The sequence below is a fragment of the Ceratotherium simum genome, chromosome 9 (assembly GCF_057802395.1).
Source record: "Ceratotherium simum simum isolate JZ-2026a chromosome 9, ASM5780239v1, whole genome shotgun sequence".
Classification (NCBI taxonomy): domain Eukaryota; kingdom Metazoa; phylum Chordata; class Mammalia; order Perissodactyla; family Rhinocerotidae; genus Ceratotherium; species Ceratotherium simum.
In genome coordinates, this window is record NC_141908.1 from 39,551,345 (window position 1) to 39,572,073 (window position 20,729).

The following is a 20,729-nucleotide window of genomic DNA, read 5'->3' on the forward strand; positions in this document are numbered from 1 at the left end:
GATGGACAGAGAAGTGGTGCCTCGATGCGCACCCGGGATCCGAACCCGGGCCGCCAGCATCGCAGCGCGCACTTAACCACCAAGCCACAGGGCCGGCCCAGAAAACATGATTTTAATACCTGGAATTATACTATGTCTTAAAAAGGAGTCAATTTAAAGAAAAATCTTTAGCAAAAGGTATAGTATAGATCAAAGAGGAAGGAAACAGAGATTGAGGAATCCTGAGATCAAGAAGATAAGTTTTCTAATGAGAAAGAGTTGAACATTAAACTGAGGGGAGACACTGAAGATTCAGGAGAGAGAAGCAAGATCTTGGAAGAGGCAGAGGCCATGGAGAGCCTTAGTCAAGAAAAGGACATTCCCTCCACTGAGCCTGGCAAGAGACCTGAGGATTAGCGTGAATGTGGGCACAGGAAGTTAAGGGTGTCATCACTAATTGCCTAACATGAGTGCCTGCTGCTGTTTCTTAATTGTTGTCATCGTCGTGGTGGTAACTATTGTAGCTACTCCTGAATCAGTGAATCGGAATAACTTGAAGTAAATAGATGGTAGTGATGCAAGTGGGCTACTGTAGTTGGATGGCATGAGCCTCAAAGCACAAGGAGCTGTTGCACATATTTGGAAGAATAATGGTCTTTACCAATTAAGAAAAAAGATAACACAATTTACTAATATCAGGAATATCATTACAAACCCTACTGACATGATGACAACGAGGAACACTATAAGCAGCTTTTTCCTAGTAAGTAGAGGTAGTGAGGAGCCAGAAGAATGCCAGCTCCCTTCTTTTGGGCACCTCAGGTATGAGATGTGAAGAATGTATAGTCTTCACTAGAGAGAGCTGTCAGGAAAACCAGTATTTTCAGGAAAGAACTACATTTCAATTGAAGCCTGTAGGTAGAGAGTATTCTTAGTAACCCAGAGATAGAAAATATTCTGAGCAAAAGATGAAGAGTTTGCAAAGAGAGAATTTGTAAACTTGAATGAGGCTTCCATAAGGCACAGTTGGAAAGGGTCAGGGAATATGTTACTACTTGCCATCAGTGAGGATTTAATGAGACTAAGAGAGCCTAGGAGGCCACAGGAGGGTGAAATATGCTCTGCTTTCAGTGTGGAGTTGAAACTAAGATCTGGAGTAGAGCTCTTCCTGTTTCTCAAAGTTGAAAGTGGAAGTACCTAATGGCTAAAAGCTTCCTGAGGCTTTTGGAAGCCAGAGGAAGGAGACAATAGCTTCATGACTTCATGTGCAGTACCTGTAGTATTTCTGTTTAAAAGGAACACTGAATCACCATTTTAAGGCCTCATTTAGAACTGAGGTACCTGGGAGTTTAGGTAAAGGTAAACCTAAATAGGAAAGGGGAAAGAGAGATTTCACTCCAAATGAGCATGCAGGAACAGATGGATATGAAAAAAAACCAACTAGAAGTCTCAGAAATGGAAAATATTGCCATTGGAAAGAAAGTATAATAGAAGAGATAAACGCTAAACAGAGCACATGGAGAAATAGTGAATTGAAAGTAGTACTAAGAAATTCCCCCTGAATATAGTTCAGAGAAATTAAGAGAAAACATGAAAAAGCTGTTTAGACTCCCAATTCTGGCAGATTCAATACCCTAACCAGTCTTTCCCATGAAAGAAACTAAATATGCTGAATAAAATATGTAAATTATCTTTAAAAGCAAGGCTAAGCTGGAAAGAAAGTAAGGAAGTCACAGAAACCAAAACTGAAATGAAAGTGAGAATCCTAAGCTAAGTAAGCAGTAAACCTGGCTTTCATGCTGAAGCAATCTGCCAGACATAGGTGATCTTGAGCGTGCTGTTTGACGGTTACATCCTACACACCATTTGAGGGCTGCTCCAGGTGCGGAGTCTAAGACGAGGTCCCTCACCTAAAGCTAAAAGTTTGCAAAGCTACAATATTAGCGTAAGGGGGATGAGAAATCTGTCCCACAGAAGAGGACAAGCCTGGGTGCTGGCAGTAGGGAAAAAGTCTCCGCCTGCGAGTTTATATCTGTGAGATTGAAAAACCTAAATGGCCAATAAACATACGTTGGTTGAAATGTTTTTTATAAAACATAAATAAGATGTTGGTTTTCAGGGAAATACAAAATAAAACAAATGCGAGATAGCATCCCATGCCTATTGGAATACCGAAAAAAAAAAAGAAATTTAAGCCCCAAGTGCAAATCGATGTCAGTGAGAATGTGAAGAAAGTGGAGCTCTCATACACTGCTGGCTGGAATGTAAATTGGTACAGCTACATTGGAAAGTAATGTGACAGTCATCTTCAAGTCAAATTGAAGATATGCATAGCCTTTAACCCAGAAATCCCACTTCCAGGTTTCTACACTGGAGAAGTCTGGCACATGTAAACAACATGGTTTTTACAAGGATACTTATTTCACAGCATGCTTTTTTAATTGCACAAAACTAGAAACAACCCAAAGGTTCATCATGATGAGAACATATAAATACATTGTACTAAAGTTGTACCATAGAATCCTGTTGAGTAATGAAAATAAATGAACTAGATCTACGTGGACTGATATTGATAAATCTCAGAATCATATCATAGTAAAAGCAATCTGCAGAAGACTGTACAGTAAACTATTGATATAAATTGTATGAACATGCAAAGCAATACTATATATCATTTATGGATCTATAAATATGGAGTAGTAATAATATAAAATATTTATGTGAATATTAAACACCAAATTCAGCATAATGGTTTCTTCTGAGGAGGAAAGAAGAGAAAGGAATGGGATCCAGGAGAGAGAAACAAGGGGATTTTGTTGTATCTGTAATATTTTATTTCTCAAAAAACCTGAAACAAATGTAGCAAAATACTAAGATTTGCTATACCTGGGTCAGGTTCTCCAAAGCTTATTGAGTTGCTGTCTCTACTTTTTCTGTACACTTGAAGTAGCTCATAATATTTAAAAATTAGGAGTGAGAGAAAATTTCTGTCATTATATAATAGGATGCCAAAAAACAATACTGTCTCAGGTTGAGTTCTCACTGAAATGGAGTTTTGAGTGCCGAGTATTTATTGCAGATCAAAACTTGTGGAGGAGAGGGGAAGGAAAAGCAGGATTGGCCAGGGGAGAAGTCCCAATACTACGCAGGCCAGCCAAGCCCGTGGAGAGCTCTAGAGCAAGCCTGAGCCCGGCCTTTATATTCTCACTTCAATCAGTGATTGGATGCAACCTGCCCGGAAGGATGTGCCCGTGGGCGAGGCAGTTCTCTGCAGCTGAGGCACCCCTGGAGTAGCTGACACCTGGGGCGACGAGTCCTTCCTTGGGCTTTCTTGGGCAGTGCAGCTCTGCCCACCATACAAGGCCATACAAGGTCATGAAAGTGAGCTTTGTTTTCTCCTATTCCTTTGAGTCAGAAGATATTTATCAATATATTTACCTGAGAGAGATGAGGTAAATATAAAGAAAAGCTTTGAAACGCATGTGAACTGTTGCCATTTTTATAGCATATAACATATAGAATTTTATAGCATATTAGCCTGGAGTTTCTTTCTAAGTTTGTTTATGGTCTTGTTTGCCAGAATTAAAAAGAACATTGTCATGTACTAAATCATTGGCAAATGCTTTTAGCATTATTTTCCTGGCTCTTCTCAAAGGAGACCAAATATAAGGTCCCCTTATAATTCAGATTGCCAAGTTTTGGATACTGATGTAAGGATCAGCCTTCACAATCTAAGTTTAGAGGATAAAATGTAAAAATTTTAAATTTATAGATGGTATCTCTGCATAATCATCTTAATGAGTATTATTTTGGAAATCATTAGATGTGTTTTTATATGGCTTTGTAATACTGTCTTCCTCGTCAGTCAGTCTAAGAAGCCAGTAGTGACAGAATTGTCAAATATTTATATCCTCCTCATCCATCTTGGTGCCAGTCACATATGGGTGTTTAATTTATATTCTGTAGGGGTGATGATAATTTTGCAACAAAGTATACATATATTTTACTTGTGAATATTCACAGGTGTTGGGTAACCTTTACAAATTCCATGCTTTATAGCTTCCTCATATTCTGCTTTTGGGGCTTTAATGATGTCCTACTTGTGAGAAGTGTGAGCAAACAATGGATAGAATGGTTTTGATAAACATAGCTGAGGATGTTCAGTATTGTGGGCTCCATGGCCAGTAGGGGTATAATGTTGACTTTACTCAAACCATATAAATGTCAAAGGAATTACCCAACTTTTAAATAAAAAATGTAGCTATATTATGGGTACATATGTTCTCCTAGCAACTCCACAATTGTAAATGGTTTCTATAGGTGCATCAGTCAAGGTTTCTAGTTGCAAGAAACACAGACTGACATGGCTAATTATGCAAAAAAAGGTGTTTATTAAGTGGGTATTAGTGAATTCCCACATTTGTTGCAAGGACTGAAGAACAAGCCTTCAGACTAAACTTCCAGGAACAGTGTCAAAATCTGTGCCACAAAATTGGTCAAGTAAAGAAACCTCTGATGCTGCCACCAAGCATAGCTTGTGTGGTGGTCATTTCCATGTTAGGAGCTTGACCCTGAGACCTGTTGCAGGGAGTGAAGCAAGAAGGTGAGAAAGAAAGTGAGCTTCGTGTTTTCTGATTTCAGAGTCTTGGCTTTAGCACCTGAGTCACAGTCTGGCATCTTCTTGGCAGAGCTGAAGTCACCCGTCTCTGCTTCTGAGGGAAGGAGTTATGGGACAGCACGTTCCAACTTCTGCCTTGGTGCAGGAAATTTCCCAACCATTTCCTTGAAAGGATACTCAAACATGATAAAAATCCACTAAAATGGAATTTTTTTCTGTGAATGGGAATTTTTTTTTATGTTCTAATTTGAAACATACCTTAATCCTACACTGGTGAGAAAGACTAAGTGTAGGTAAACATAATACTATTGTCCTTAAAATTAATTGCTTAGCCTAATACTGAATGTTGTACAGTTATTATCTCTCTGGTCTCTTGTTGTTGAACATCTATTAAGAGCCGGTGATCTAGGTATTGTTAAGCAGAGGTAGGCAATGTCTCACTTACCCGTTATGTATTTTCATATTGTCATAACTAATATTTAAGTAGTTTTATTTCTGAATAGTTTCTAAGCTTAGGGTTCACACACCTGGTATTTTGAACTAGCAGCCATTGTCCAATTAAACTACTTACAGTTCAGCATTTGCTTTGAGTAGACTTGTAAGGAGATAATGTGGCACAGGGGAGCTTGAGGTGTTATTGGAGATGTTATTTGTGGCATTTGGAGTATACTTGATTTGATATATAGATGTTTTATAGCATGGCATACATTCTATTTATTAAAATCCTGTCAAGGTAACAATGAGATTAGTACAAATAAAGTTAAAACATCTTCTCCTATAATAGAACTTTCTTGCCGTCATGACACAGCATGGAATGAAGAATATAATTTCTTGAGGCAATCTTCCCTTCTTTTCAATACAATTTTAAATTCTATATTATGGCTCAGACTTTTTTGTTTTTTTTCTCCCCTCTCTTCACACAGTGACACATGAATGCATTTGTGACAAGAGAAAAATTTGTTGCTTATATTGTAGATAAATATAGCACGACTTTTTCTGTGGGATTGGAATGATTTTTTTTTCCTTAACAATTAAAAGGCTTTGTATCAAACATGGCAAAGTGATTCTCAAGGGAATTTACATTTTTTTAAAGCTATGCTAGCATACAGTATGAGGGATAAAAAATTGGTTATTGAGGATGAAGAGCTTCTGTTGGTTGGTGTGCCTCTGATGTAGGTACATCAGGTGAGGACTCTGCAAACGTTAGTTTAATGCAACACTGTAGCAGAAATACTGTTTGAAGACCTCAATTAGAACCAAAAAAAAAAAAAAAGAGGAAATAAAGTTCTACCTCTTTCCAATTCCACACAAAGGCTAATATTCCAGTGCCTTTAAGTTTGAAAAAGCTACAAATCAGTAGATTATTTAGACCCACAATTTTGTCCAAAACTCTTAATTTCGCAAAGCCATACTATAGCGTTACGTTATGGATATGTTCTTATGTTTTCCTGTGGCATATGTTAATTCATATACCCATCTGAGCAGCAAACCTTGGTGCCTTATATGCCTTTTATTTCCTTGAATCACAGGAGCTTCAGTTTCAGCGACTCACCCGAGAACTGGAAGTGGAAAGGCAGATTGTTGCCAGTCAGCTAGAAAGATGTAGGCTTGGAGCAGAGTCACCCAGCATCGCCAGCACCAGGTACAGGGCCGATGGCTCTATCTTTTTACATGCCTTTAAGTTACATGCCTTATTAAGTTGTCCTGGATGCAACAAATGATTCTGTTAGTGTTGTCATTGTTAACTTGCCTTCTTAAATTTGATACCAAAAATGTCAATTTATTCTGATTTTGAGAAGCCTCTTGCAGTATTGATTATCTTTCAGTCCTGTGCTTAAAGGTTTTTATATGGCATTGATAAGCTTCTGTAGCAAAGGCTACTATGCTGTCTTCAGAAATTTGACTTCTCATATGTAGACACAGTTAATGGATGCTTTTCACAATTAATTGCTAATTATTTGGTAAAGCTAATTGGCTTTGAAAACTTAGTATTGATTTTGTTTTACTAAGAAATATTTCTAAGTGATAGCATTCAGTTAGCTTTTAAAAATGCCTTCAATTTACCTTGAGTTTTTCTAGAACTCTGTAAAACTACTATATGAAATAATTTAGCGTATTCAAATATAGTAAATTCAAAACCAATATATTACTGGAAAAAGACGTTTCGTCACAATTATTGTTTTATATTTAAATGGCCTCTTATGCTATTTTAAAACATCATTACTGTAAAAATTATTCCAAAAGCTCCAAATGGTGAAATCACTGCTTATCCTATCTGTGGATTTCTTGCTTAGTAATTACATATTCTAATAAAGCCTACCATAAAATACTTCTATTGCTTGCATTTTTAAGCTTGGGTTGTTTACTCCTAAGTAGGTATGTGCCCACAGTAACATGTCTCTCAGTTATTTCTAACATCATAATTGTTCTACTTTTCAGTGTCTTCCATTACTCATAGCCAAAAAAAATCCTTCTTAGTGAATAGAATGCTATCTGTAGTTTCTCTTTTCTAGCTGATTGTTGCTATGAATTTAAACATATTAGTCTGGTAAGTTGTGTTCTCATGAATTTTTTCATCTGTGACCCTTAACAGTTGTACATATTGGTGTGTTTAGTAAGGCATAAAGTATACAAATAAGATCAATAAAACTTTTAAAACACAAATATCAAATTATGTGATCATTTTTAATATATCCAGGCAGTTTTTTATAGGAAGAGAAAGCATAAGCAAGGAGTAAAATTGTAAATCAAAAATTTCTAACTCTGGCTTTGTAATACTCAATGAAATAATTTGTCAAAAATTAGTTTTAATTCGGGGCTGGCCCAGTGGGTAAGCGGTTAAGTGCGCACGTTCCACTGCAGCAGCCCGGGGTTCGCCGGTTCGGATCCCGGGCACGCACCAATGCACCACTTATTGAGCCATGCTGTGTCGGTGTCCCATATAAAGTAGAGGAAGATGGGCACGGATGTTAGCCCAGGGCCAGTCTTCCTTAGCAAAAAAGAGGAGGATTGGCATCGGATGTTAGCTCAGGGCTGGTCTTCCTCACACACACATGCAAAAAAATTAGTTTTAATTCTATTCATTATTTCTTAAAAGTTATCTGTATCTTTAGCACCAAAAAAAGCAATTCACAGCCTCAGTAATATAGTATTGTATATTTCCAAAAAGTATGGACCGACAGATTTTAAAATATATGTTTACACTAATAGAAAAATTAATTCAACATTTAAAGAATTCAGTTAGGACTTTTATTCTGGCAATTTAGTTATCTAAACTAACATAGAGATTCTCTTGATAAACTCCTATAAATACTTGATATATCAATAATACAAGTCAATATCTAGAGGAAATGGCAAAAGAGAAAGGAAAATCCCCAGGTACTAGAAATAGAAAGGGAACCGAAAGCCAGAGCCAGAAGCATTTGAGCTGCCTCTGCAGGAGACCTGGGAACAAAGGCCCCCAAAAGCACTAGATAGAGTCTTTGGTTTAATACCCATGCAGGGACCAAAAAATGAGGCCTTGTGTGTACTCTGGGTGGTATGTTTGAACTTAAGATGGCTGCATTAAGACATGACCGTCAAAGGACTGTACCCTTGGCAAAGCTCAAGCTTGCACTACATGTGGGTTTGGAGGCTCAATGTAGCTCTCCAGACTCTTTAAGAATCCCCAGCTGAGAAACTAACATCACTAAGGATGAGCTTACAATCAGATGTTATAAAACTCAAGTCAAAAAAACTCAACAAAGAGTGAGAATCAGCAGACAGAAGAGTAAGATTTAAAACTTTAAGAACTTGATATCATTGGAGAAAGTTTGACAGGTGTGCATAGGAACAGGTACAAGGATGCTTCTTATATAACATTATTTGCAAAAATAAAATTAGAAAGAATATAATTATTTGTCAGTATGGAAATGAGAAATAAACTGTGGATAAGTAAACTTGAGAGCCGTTAAAATGAAATAATCTACACGTATCAACATGGACATCTTTGCAGAACAGACTTCGGAGTGAAAACCACAAGTTGCAAAAGAATAGCTGTAGGAGGGTATCATTATGAACATCTTTAAAATTTATGTAACAACACTATATAATATTTAAACAATGTTTCATATTCTTTATTAATATATGCATGTGTAGTAAAAGTATAAAAATATTTTGGAATGACACCAATTTAAGATAGTGGTACCTCTAGGGAGGAAGGGTGGAGGAATCTATCAGGGATTAGACTTAGCTGAATCTGTAACGTTGTATTTAAGATTGTCATCTGGAGCAAACATAACAAAATATTAACATCTGTTAAATGAGGGGATGGTTGATGTGTGCATGGCTATTAGATTATTTTCTGTACTTTAAGTTTTAAAAAATAATTTTAAGGTTATATAGTTGAGTTAGCTAATTCCATAGGTTTGTTAAAAATGCATTAGTAACATACATATTGTGTGTGTCAGTGATTTTGGTGCTTTGTATCTGGATCTCACTGCCTAGCACGGTGCCTGGCATGTCGCTGGAGCTCAGTCATTGAATATTGGGTGAATGAATGGGTCCTGCAGAAATGAGAGCAGGACTGACCAGAGAAAGGTGAGAAGCATGCACAAAGGTATATATGATTCCACACTGTGGTTGTCTTGGAGCACCAAGAGGCTCAGTAGTGTCTAGGATATGTACTAAAAGAACTTGGTGGCTTATGAGGTTGGAATGGTAAAGCTGGCATTTGATTGTGGAGAACTGGGAACCAGGGTGATGATAAGCTCACTTTCATTAAATCTGTCAAGGAGACCTGTTGAAAGTTGTTCTTGTTGGAGGCAGTTGTCCCAATAGCGTAGTGTGTAGGTCAGAATGAAGAGAGGCCAGGCAGCAGGACAGGAATCTGTTATGGAATCTTTTTTTTTTTTTTTTGCAGGGAAGGATTCACCCTTAGCTAACATCTGTTGCCAATCTTCCTCTTTTTTTTTTTTTTTTTTTTCCCTCCCCAAAGCCCCAGTGCATGGTTGCATATACTAGTTGTAAGTCCTTCTAGTTCTATGTGAGCTGCCGCCACAGCATGGCAACTGACAGACAGATGGTGTGATTTCCATGACCGGGAAATGAACCCAGGCCGCCGAAGTGGTGAGAGTGCCGAACTTTAATGTCTAGACCATCAGTGCTGGCTCTGTTATGGAATCCGACCGTTATGAGTAAGGTGGGCTTCTCATTCAGTGAGCTCTAGTTGGAATGATAATTGATCCCCTTTAATTACCCTACTCCCAGCACATATTGGAGTCTCATGTATTCTTGATGCCCTCAACTAAATGCTAACCCTTCCTTATAGCCTTTCTTCCCAAGTTTCTCTGGCAAAGTCATCTCTCTTCATCTGAACTCTCATAACTGTTCTTCCGTGCCTGTATTAGCTCTCCTCTGAGGTGGTAAGCCCACTCCACTCCCAAAGCCCTGGCACAGTGCCTGTTGCTCACCAGGCAGGCACCCAGCCAAATGATCATTGAATGAATAATGAACCTTAGTAAATCCCAGTGTGTTTTGAGCTCATCAAGTAAGGATGCTCTACCAGTAGGTTATCTACTTGGCATCTTTCTGTTTCTATCTACCTTTTCTCATATCTGCCCTCTCCACACCTATCAGTGTGCTTTTCAGTGGACCTTAAGAAGACTGTTGACAGTTACTCTACTCTGTGACCACCAGGTTTACACACTGACAAGGAGCCCATTTGAAAACAGTGTTAGTGAAGGGAGCATAGGTTTTTATTGTGTCACTTGCAGAAAAACAGAAATTAGCTGTCAGACCCAAGCCCTGTTTCCTGTAAGCCATTTCTGATTTGCTCAAAGGAAATTAGAAGTGGAATCACTGCTTACGACCACGAAGCTTCCTTTGGATTCAGGTCGTTCCTACATGCAGTGAGTTTAGTCAGCAAAACGGGGCATTTGATACCTAGTTATCTCTCCTATTGTTTGACTTAGATTCTATGTCAGTGTTAATAAGGTGATCTGTAAGATTTTCTTACTTTTTCCTAGTCCAAAGATGACATTAATAACGCAACAGGAAATGAAAAGCATATTTTATTTACTTTTTCAGTTGTCCAAAGTACTTGCCATGATTGGCCTCACCCTGTGAATAAGAAGGAGGCAGTGGCATGAGGTTCTATTTAATAAATGACTCTAATATTGTGCTAAATAATATACTGTGGAGCCCTCTCCCAAATGAGTGGCTCTAAAACTGAGCAGTTTGGTTCTCTCACACTCGTGAACCAAAGATGACTTTTTAACCCATGCCGTGAGATGTTCCCATTTTATAGATAGAGAAACTGGGCCTCTGCATGTTATTATTTAGGAAATGTCCTAAAATGTGAACTGCACAATTACCACTGGCAGTTCACTTGCAGTATGCCTTGTTGAGGACATTACAAAATCTTAATGATTATAATGATTGCTTGGTCTTCTATTAATGACTCGTTGGAAATAGAGGTAATTCTAAACAAGTCTTGTAAAGAAGGGAATAAAAACCCCATTTCTGATAGGATTTTTCATTTGTTTTATTTAGTGCAAAAAAAAAAGTTAATAACACAAGCAATATCAATTTATAATGATCCTTAATCTAGAATTTATGGCACCTGTATCCAGAGATGATATATCAGACCAAAAATAATCACTGCAACTTTGAAAGCCCTCGAGGTGAGCCATGGACTTAGTTAATAGAAAAGCACAGCCTTTCTGCCTTGGTATCAAGTATGCTATAGTTACCTGTGCATTTAATATTTATCTATGTATTTGACATTTCACCTCATTGAAGGTAGGCTATGGAAATAGTTAATAAACAAGTTATAGCTTTTCTGCATTTATATTGATACAGTATAGTTATTTATATATTTAATATTTCACGTCATTTAAAGTAGACTATGGGATCAGTTAATAGAAAAGATACCACTTTTCTGCATTCCTTTTGAGTATACTATAGTTTTCTCTATTTTTAATATTTCACCTCTTTGAAGGTAGGCTATGAAATTAGTTCATTGAAAAGATACAGCCTTTCTGCATTGGTACTGAGTACACTATAGTTATCTATGTATTTATATTTTATCTCATTCGAAAGGTCATTAAACATCATTAAAAAATACAAAAACTGAGGCCAGCCCAGTGGCGTAGTGGTTAAGTTCGTGTGCTCTGCTTTGGCAGCCCAGGGTTCACAGGTTCAGATCCTGGGTGTGGACCTACACACTGCTCATCGAGCCATGCTGTGGTGGCATCCCACATACAAAATAGAGGAAGATTGGCACAGATATTAGCTCAGGACCAATCTTCCTCAAGGCAAAAGAGGAAGATTGGCAACAGATATTAGCTCAGGGCCAATCTTCCTCACCAGAAAAAAAAAAAATACAGAAACCAACAATGGGGTGAGGAAATTAGGGCAAGGGAAGATAAAGATTAGAAAAATAAGATGAAGCCAAGGTTAAAATAGTGTACAGAATGTATGTTGTTAATATTTTGTAGGGAGCCACTTTGGCTCTGAGTGTCCTGGTCGCCATTGAGAGATCACTGTATGATGAGGCAAACAGTGTCCTCAGTAGTCTCTCTCTAAATTACAAAATCAGGGTCATAGGGCTCTTTCTTCCATTGCTAAATGGATGGAAAAGCACCTTAGCTAAAAGTAATTCTCCAGGAGGCCAATTCTGACCCTCCAGTTTGGCTCAAGGATGATATTTAGCATATGTAGATAGATGGATCAATTTCAGATCCTCCAAGCAGGCAGCATGCCATGATGACTCTTTCTGTCTACAGAGCCTTTTAGAGTTGTAGGTGGCAGTGGGTGCCAAGGTGTGAGATGTCCTGTGCTGCAGGTCACTGTTCAGGTGCACGATGTGCCTGCCTTAGCAGCATAAATGACCCTCAGGGGATACTGAGGTTTGTACAGCTCATCTCAGGAGAAGCTCATAGCATAAGTGCCTCGAACGGATATGCCCTTTAAACCTCTTGCCTCCCATGGGCTAAGCAAGAAACCTTAAAATCTAAATTTTGATGAACATGGGATTCATTCTTTTTCTCCTTGTAGTATCATCAATGGGGTATTGTTCTCACCTTCATCTAGTTTAGATTTCACTGGATGGGGTGACAGTAAAAGGGCCTAGTAGCCCACAGTGAGGGTCCATCTCCTCACCCTGGGACTTCTGTCCATCTACACTCCCAAGGGCAAGGAAGAGGGCAGGGGTGGCCTCAGCAGTATTCTTACTCTGTTGGGTTTTTTTTCACTGACTGTGGAGTTAAATAATGCTCATTTTAGACAATTTTGTAAAGTCCAAGAAAGTATAAAGAAGAAAATCCATAATTTTATCGTTCAGAGATAACCACTTCTAAGTCAGATTTATTGGTGTGTAATTTACTTACTGTAAGTCACCCTTTGTAGCATACAGTTTTATGATTTTTGACGGTTTGGGCATGTAGGTGTATAACCATCACCACGATTGATGTATAGAACATTTCCATTAACCCCCAAAAAGAAGCAACCACTTTTTAAAAATTTGTTACATTTCATTCTCTTCAAAAAAGTTTTTTTTTTTTTTAAGTTTAAGGTAATTCCCTCTGGCTAACTTTTTATCTTGTTCCTAAAGTTCCACTTTCATATGCCTATCTTTTAATGGCTCCCACTTGCCTGAGGAATTCCCAAGGGGACAAATAGCTTGAGGCTGGACACAAGGGATGCTAACTTAGCATCCTTAAAGATCCATTAGGGATCTCCACAGCCTTCCAGTGCCAAGGGTGGAAGACTTGGCCAGGGGAAATACTGCCAGGCACATTCAGCCTTCAAGTGCACCAGGTATGGCCTGTGTTGCACGTTTCATGCAAGCAGAGAAATTACGCTAGTGGTTCAGCTTGTTGGGTAACAAAACTGTGGAAGAAGAAGAAAATAGAGTTTGAATTGAAGAGTCAGTAAATGAAAATATGATCATCTTCAAGAAATTATCTCTGAAATTTTATAGTATAGAATTTCAAAACTGTTCCTGATAGCAGACTTGAAATCTTACCATTACCCAGAAACAGAAATTTTGCTTCTTAGTTACTTCTAGATTAGTTGTAGATGGTGAAAGAGAAAGTTTATTTCTTTGGGATGCACAAATTGGTTCCACATATTTTATCTTGTAAATCATAGTTTGTCTACTCATTAAGATGAAGTGTAAAATTTTCATTTATGTTGAAGTCAAAAAGAGATAAACAGTTGACCTTTTAATAATTGTAGAAAACACTAATGGAAGTTTTTGGAATTAAAGCGCAGTTTTAAATTTTCCTTTTGATTTCTTGTACTTTTTGTTGTTGTTGTTGAGGAAGATCATCCCTGTCCTAACATCTGCCAATCCTCCTCTTTTTTTGCTGAGGAAGACTGGCCCTGGGCTAACCTCAGTGCCCATCTTCCTCCACTTTATATGGGACGCCACCACAGCATGGCTTGCCAAGCGGTGCGTCAGTGCACGCCCAGGATCCGAACCCACGAACCCCGGGCCACCGCAGCGGAGCGCGCGCACTTAACCACTTGCGCCACCGGCCCGGCCCCTCTTGTACATTGTTTTAAAATTCGTTTTTACCATTTGAAAGCAGTTGGTCCCTTAACATTGTCTGTCCTTTAACTGGCCACTGCTGGTGTTAGGAAGTTACTCTAGATCCTGAGAAAAATCCTGTCCATATCAACTGAATGAGGGGAAAAATGAGTGGCAATATTGAAATTAAATAACTTCACACTCTTCCTAGGATTCTCTCTGCCTTTTCAGTTAGTTTAAAGCTCTGCTAAAATAGAATTCTTTATGGTTTCGAAAAGGTCATACAATCTTGACAAATAAGTCTTATCGCCACTTAAGAAAAGAACTGTTATTTTTTAATGAAAAGATTTGATTCCCACTGCCTTTCAGATATTTTTTTTACACTTTATAGGGTCATCTGCTGGTGCCCATCAGGCTTCCATTGATAGTATTAAAAATTCTAAAAATGTTTTAGGGCTGACAGTAGCAGAAAAGGCTTTTTCATGGTTCAGGTCTTTTCTTCAGCGAATATTTTTAAGTCGTTGTGAAATAGACCTCCTCAAATGATACGTTCTTTAAAAAGATTGAATGTTTGTGCCTTGACAGTTCATTACTTATTTAATGTACCACTTCAGGAAGATGCTTGATTAAGTTTTCTCCCTTTGACCTTCATTGCTCTCACCAACCAAAAGCTTGAGTTTTTTAAATAATAGTTTTATTGATATATTTCACATACATAAAACTCGTACTTTTAAAATGTACAATTCAGTATTTTTTAGTATATTCACCATCACCACTATTTAATTCTAGAACATCTTCATCGCCCCAAAAAGAAACCCACTACCCATTAGCACTCCTTTCCCATTCTTTCCTCCCCTCAGCCCGTGGGAACCACTAATCTACTTTCTGTCTCTATGGATTTGCCTATTCTGGACATTTCCTATATATGGTATCATACCATGTATAGCCTTTTTTGTCTGGCTTCTTTCACTTAGTGTGATGTTTTCAAGGTTTATCCATGTTGCAGCGTGTATCAGTACTTCATCTCTTTTCATTTCCAAATAATATTCCATCGTACAGGTATACCACATTTTGTTTATTCTTTCATCAGCTAATGGACATTTGAGTTGTGTTTCCCCTTTTTGGCTATTGTGAGTAATGCTACTATGTCTCAGGTTTTAAGAGGGGACATTGCCAGGGGTTTTGCTCCAGGCATTCTTAGTTTGGGGGCTGGAGAGAGGCACAGGGAGTGATGAAGATTGCCCTTAGCCTCTCCCTCCACCCTCCTACTCCCACACAAGGGCTTGCCTTCTTTCTCCTTTGCTTTCTGTTATGGTAAATCCTTGTATATTGCTGAGCTGTTTGTCTGTGTTGAGTTACTTTTACATGCATAGTAGGAAAAGCTATTTGGGAATCCTCTGATGTTCCTCAGAATATAGTTCACTAACTTTCCTTTCTTAGTGTTGTACTTGGTCAGTAGTGACTCTCTTAATGATCAAACAAGTAAAAGTTGTCTGACTTCATTTCTAATTCAGGCTAAATGAAGAATAAACTATTTGATATTTGAATGTAATTATCAGAAACTCTCTTTGGGATTTCTGCAGTGAATATATATTAAATGGATGCTCTTATGAGCAAATTTAGTAACACTGAATTTTTATGATGCAAGTCCTGTTGTAAACACAGTAGAGAGTACCACATCCAAAAGATACAAATGAGTCTGTGGCTGACCTGCAGCTCTACAGAAGTCATTTATCTGGAGCAGTTTGCTCAAGCACAGTTCTTCCAGAAGGCATTTTAATTACTACTTCTCATTGCCATTCCAGTCACAAGCCAATTTCATCTGGCACATACAAATCCAAGTGGCAACTATCTCTACACATTTGAATTAAACTTATATAAACTAAGTCTTCTGTAGGGCAAGTGAACCCAAGGTAATTCAACCTGTATTCCATTAAGTGAACCCGTTTTAACCTAAGAATGTGACCATGTAGAATTTGGATTTTAAGCCAAGTAGTTTTCATAAGTAGTAGAATCTTGTAAGGATATAGGAGATTATACAACAAAATGTTTTAGTCATAGTGAATAAATATTTTGAAATGATTACCTATTTCTTAAACTGAGAATTTTAAGATGTTAAGTGCTTGATATGGTTAGAAGAAACCAAGAAAAGAGATCAAGTTTATATTTAGCATCAAAGTTTCAGATTAAGATTTTTAATACATTTAGTTAAAGATGGAGGCAGCCCAGCTGTACTATTTTTCCCAATTAATGAAGAGGAAAATACTTTTTAAAATTTAGAGACCCATGCATCTAAAATATATGTACCATGCCATTATTTAATTATCTTTTAAAGAACTGCTTTAATTAAAGTAACATTATTTCATTTTCTGTAATTTTTCATAGTTCACATTCTGTAATTACTATTCTCAAAATATGTAAGTGATGAATTATTGAATCAATATAAGAATTATATTACTAGCCCTCACTTTTAGTCATTAGGATTTTTTAACCATGTGTATATATTGATAAATTATAAAGTAAGTTAAATAGGCCATATGGGATATTTCAAGATGCTTTCTGGAAAAATTTACCTTTACTGCTTTATAGGAATTAATAATTACTTTAATTCTATATTTCCTTATTACTATCATTTTGTATTTTTTAATCTGTATCTTGAGAAATGTTAAAAACACTAAAAAGTACAGAGAATAAGAAAGATTCAAGTACAGAGTACAGAGAATAAGAAAGATTCAAGTACTCACATTCCAGAATTGAAAATTGTTGATAATTCATCATATTGGCTTATTTTTTATATAAGAAATATATTAAACATAAAATTCAAGTCCCCGTGTCCCATTCTCCCTTCCCAATAGCTAACAACTAGTATATAGTCTTCCAGTTTACTTTGTATATTTTTGTATCATATACATCCATGGCCTATATTTTGTGTTGCCTTTTTAACCAAAACAAATGGTATAATCTATGTATCATTGTGCACCTTGATTTTTCTACTCAGTATTTGAGATCTATCCATGTTGATATATGTAGATCTAGTTTGTTTCTTTAACTGCTGTTTTATATCAAAGAATATTAAACTGTTTGTCCATTCTCCTGTTGAAGAACATTTAAGCTCCACTTTTAAATATTTTAAGTAATTTAACAATGAACATTTTTGGACATATCTCCTGTTTACATGTAAGATTCTGGAAAATACATAATTAGAAGTAGAACATTTGGGTCATAATGAATGCACATTTTCAATTTTTCAGATCTTGCTGAATTGCTTTCTGAAGTAGCTCAGTAATAGCACCCTCATGCAGTGTGTGAAAAAGTTCCAGGTTCTCTCTTCTTTTTTTTTTGTTTTTTTGCCTTATTAGGCAGGCTCCTTAAATTTTACCAATCTAATGTTATCTCATTTTACTTTGCATTTTCTTGATGACTAGTAAGGTTGAGTGTCTTTTCATATCCTTATGATCCATTTGAATTTCTTCTTCTATTCATATTCTTTGCCCATTTTTCTAGTGAGTAATTTGGCGTATTCTTTTTGGTTCAATCATTAGTTTTATTGAGCTGAAATACTCTGGGATGTATATCTTAAAATAGTACAAGTCTTAGTACATCACAGCACTAGGTACACCATATTAATCTATTTTTAGAAGAAAAATCTTTTAGTATTATGACAAGTATGTAGAAGAAACAACCTTCTATATAGGATATGTAATAGTAGATCCCAAATCCCTAACATTACTTTCTCTTTCTATTTCCACATTTCCTTTAGTGACCGCATTTATTTTTTTCTTTTTCTTTTTTTTTGCAAATGTTTATGATGTCTTCTCTAAATTCACTCAATGACTATTTATGCCTTTGCTTTATTGTGCAGATACAAAGATACAAAGCCTGGAAATTTCCAGTCTAGCAGGAAAGACTATTGTGTGTAACTAGCCGTATGACAAAGTGCCCTAGTAGCAGCATAAAATATGTCTATATTTTATTATTTTTAATTTGGTGAAGAGTGCTGTGTTGATCAGATTACATTGTCTGTCCTGGCTCTATCCAAGGAGGCCTTACTTTGGTGTCTTTGATTCTCACATCCTTAGGTGAAAATATTTCTTTGTAATTATATTATAGGGAAGAAAACAATAGCCATTGAGCACCTATTACGTAATAGACACTTGTGCTAGTAGTTGTACTGCTTATCTGCTTACTGTTCAATAGAGTTTCCTTTCTGGTTTTGGTTTTGTGTTTTAGTTTGCTTTGGTTTTAATTATTATTGTACACTTGAATTTAACGTTAGGATATTTTCCCCTAAAGATAGTGTTATTCTGTTGGTTTTCCATTGGCACGTTAAGTGGTTTGGGAAGACTTAAGCACCCCACTTACCTCCACTCCACTACCCCAAATAGACACAGTCTATATAAGAACTGCCCTTGCTATACAAAGACAACTATAAAACCTCTAGTCCCCAGCCCCATCTCCACTACCACTATTTTGTCTCTCCTCTATGGAAGCTCTGGAGTAGCTACTATTTCTGTTTTTAGTTGATTACAAATATGTTACAAGAAGTCATGTAGATGTTAATTCAAAGATTCTAGAAAACAATCTTGAAAAATGTATTGCCACTAATGTACTTTCTGTAGTTCATTATTTTAGGGGGGAAAGTTTACCATTCCTTCATCTAATCACCTTAATCTCCATAATGAAATAAGGGAAGGTTGGTGTTAAGTTCACATTCTCATTACCATTTGGCAGGTTAAGGGCAAAGACTGATGTGTGTGATATGTTTCCTTAACCCTTCAGAGAACCACTACCATGCACAGGTCTAAACCTATGACTTATAGAAAAGGAAATTGAAAATGTGATTATCCACCTAAAAGTGAGAGCCATCCATTAGTGCATTTTCAGCAGTTATTAAATCAGCTTGCCACAAAAATGAACATGGCATATCTGCCAAGAGGGAAAAAAAAGTGACAAGTTTGCCAGACTTTGTAGTAACTGAATTGTTATTATAGCTACCCTCTCTGAGGCTTCACACTTTATTTAATAACAAATCAATCTAATCTGTTTTTTGCATAGATTTTTCTACTCTGCTGTTGTGTTACTCCACAATTAAATAGGGGGAAAAACACTCTAAAACTGAAGAGGAAAAAAGCCTGTAGGCTACAGATTTTCACAGCCGAGAAAATCTTATATTAAACAATTATACATTTTAACCACTGTCAGATAATGTAGATACAACATTTGGTTTGCATTAATGGACTGCTTATAATATTCCAAAGAGGAATGTCTTTAGGGTATATGTGTGTGTTTATTTCTTCTAGCTTTTTCTTTTATTGGAAAAGAAGAAATAACAGCAGTTATTCTAGGATACTATGATGTGTAGTCTCTGCTTCAGAACAAGGCAATTAAATGTTGATCTACCCCCAGCTTTAGGTACATTATCAGTAATGGTGCTATTTGAGCCACAGATAAAATTCAAGTAAAATTATCAACCATGATATAAGAACTGGTGCTTAGGAAGTACAAAATACAGATCTATATCTATTTTCTGAGCAGCATTATCCAACATACTTTTCAGTAAAGACTTATTTGTAGGGCTGGCCCCGTGGCTTAGTGGTTAAGTGCGTGCGCTCCGCTGCTGGTGGCCCGGGTTTGGATCCCGGGCGCGCACTGACACACCACTTCTCCGGCCGTGCTGAGGCCGCTTCCCACATACAGCAACTAGAAGGATGTGAGGCTATGACATACAACTATCTACTGGGGGCTTTGGGGGAAAAAATAAATAAATAAATAAAATTATTAAAAAAAAAAGACTTATTTGTAAATAGTAAGTGAAATAGTATTATATTGTATTCCTTATGAACATAAATAAGAAGGTAGAAATTATATTATTGACTAGAGTAGTACATTAAGAATAAGTCTAGAAGTTAAAATCTTGGGTAAATTTTGCAACCACTAATGAAATAATGTTTCTAGGTCAATGATCATCAATGGCTATTAAAATCATTAGCTGAAAAGATGATGGAAAACTTTACAATGAATGGATCAGGCCTACAGCACCTCATCCCACTGATAGGTTATCTTATGTTAATATTTCAAAACGGGAGATAGTCAGAAATTATGGCCTCCTCATGTGATACAATGATAAATACATTAACATCACCTATGACATATTCTTACCCAAAAATTACTCAACCGTCTGGATATACATACTGATTCATAGGAAATACAGAGACAGGGGAATATGTTAAATGACATTGTGCTGATGCATTAGTTAGATCCATTCTGTTGGGAATTCTGCAGAGCAAATGAAATAATTTCAAACAGAAAAAAAAGGTAAGAGGGAGGACAAAACTAAGCATTTAAAGAGATTTTTAGAGACATAGCAACAAAATGCAGTGTATGGACCTTGTTTTGGTCTTGATTCAAGCAAACCAACAGTTTTTAACAATTGAAACAGGGAATTTGAATACTGACTAGATATTTATCGATATTAAGAATTTTACTGCTAATTTTTAGGTGTGATAATATTATTGTGGTTATGGCCTTTTCAAAGTATCTATATTTAGAGATACATTGGAAGTGTTTATTACTGAAATGATTAGATCTCTGAGACTTGCTCCAAAATAATCTAGTAAT

At 36.7% G+C, this 20,729-nt stretch overlaps 1 protein-coding gene across 11 annotated transcripts in view; it reads left to right on the forward strand.

Moving 5' to 3' along the window:
• Positions 1-20,729, forward strand: part of PKP4 (plakophilin 4) — a 241,542-nt gene that overhangs the window by 129,090 nt on the left and 91,723 nt on the right. For all 11 annotated transcript variants that reach the window (XM_087435239.1, XM_087435240.1, XM_087435241.1 and 8 more), the window contains one exon: positions 6,127-6,239. In XM_087435239.1, coding sequence (XP_087291365.1) covers positions 6,127-6,239 — 113 coding nt within the window. The remainder of the gene's footprint in view (positions 1-6,126; positions 6,240-20,729) is intronic.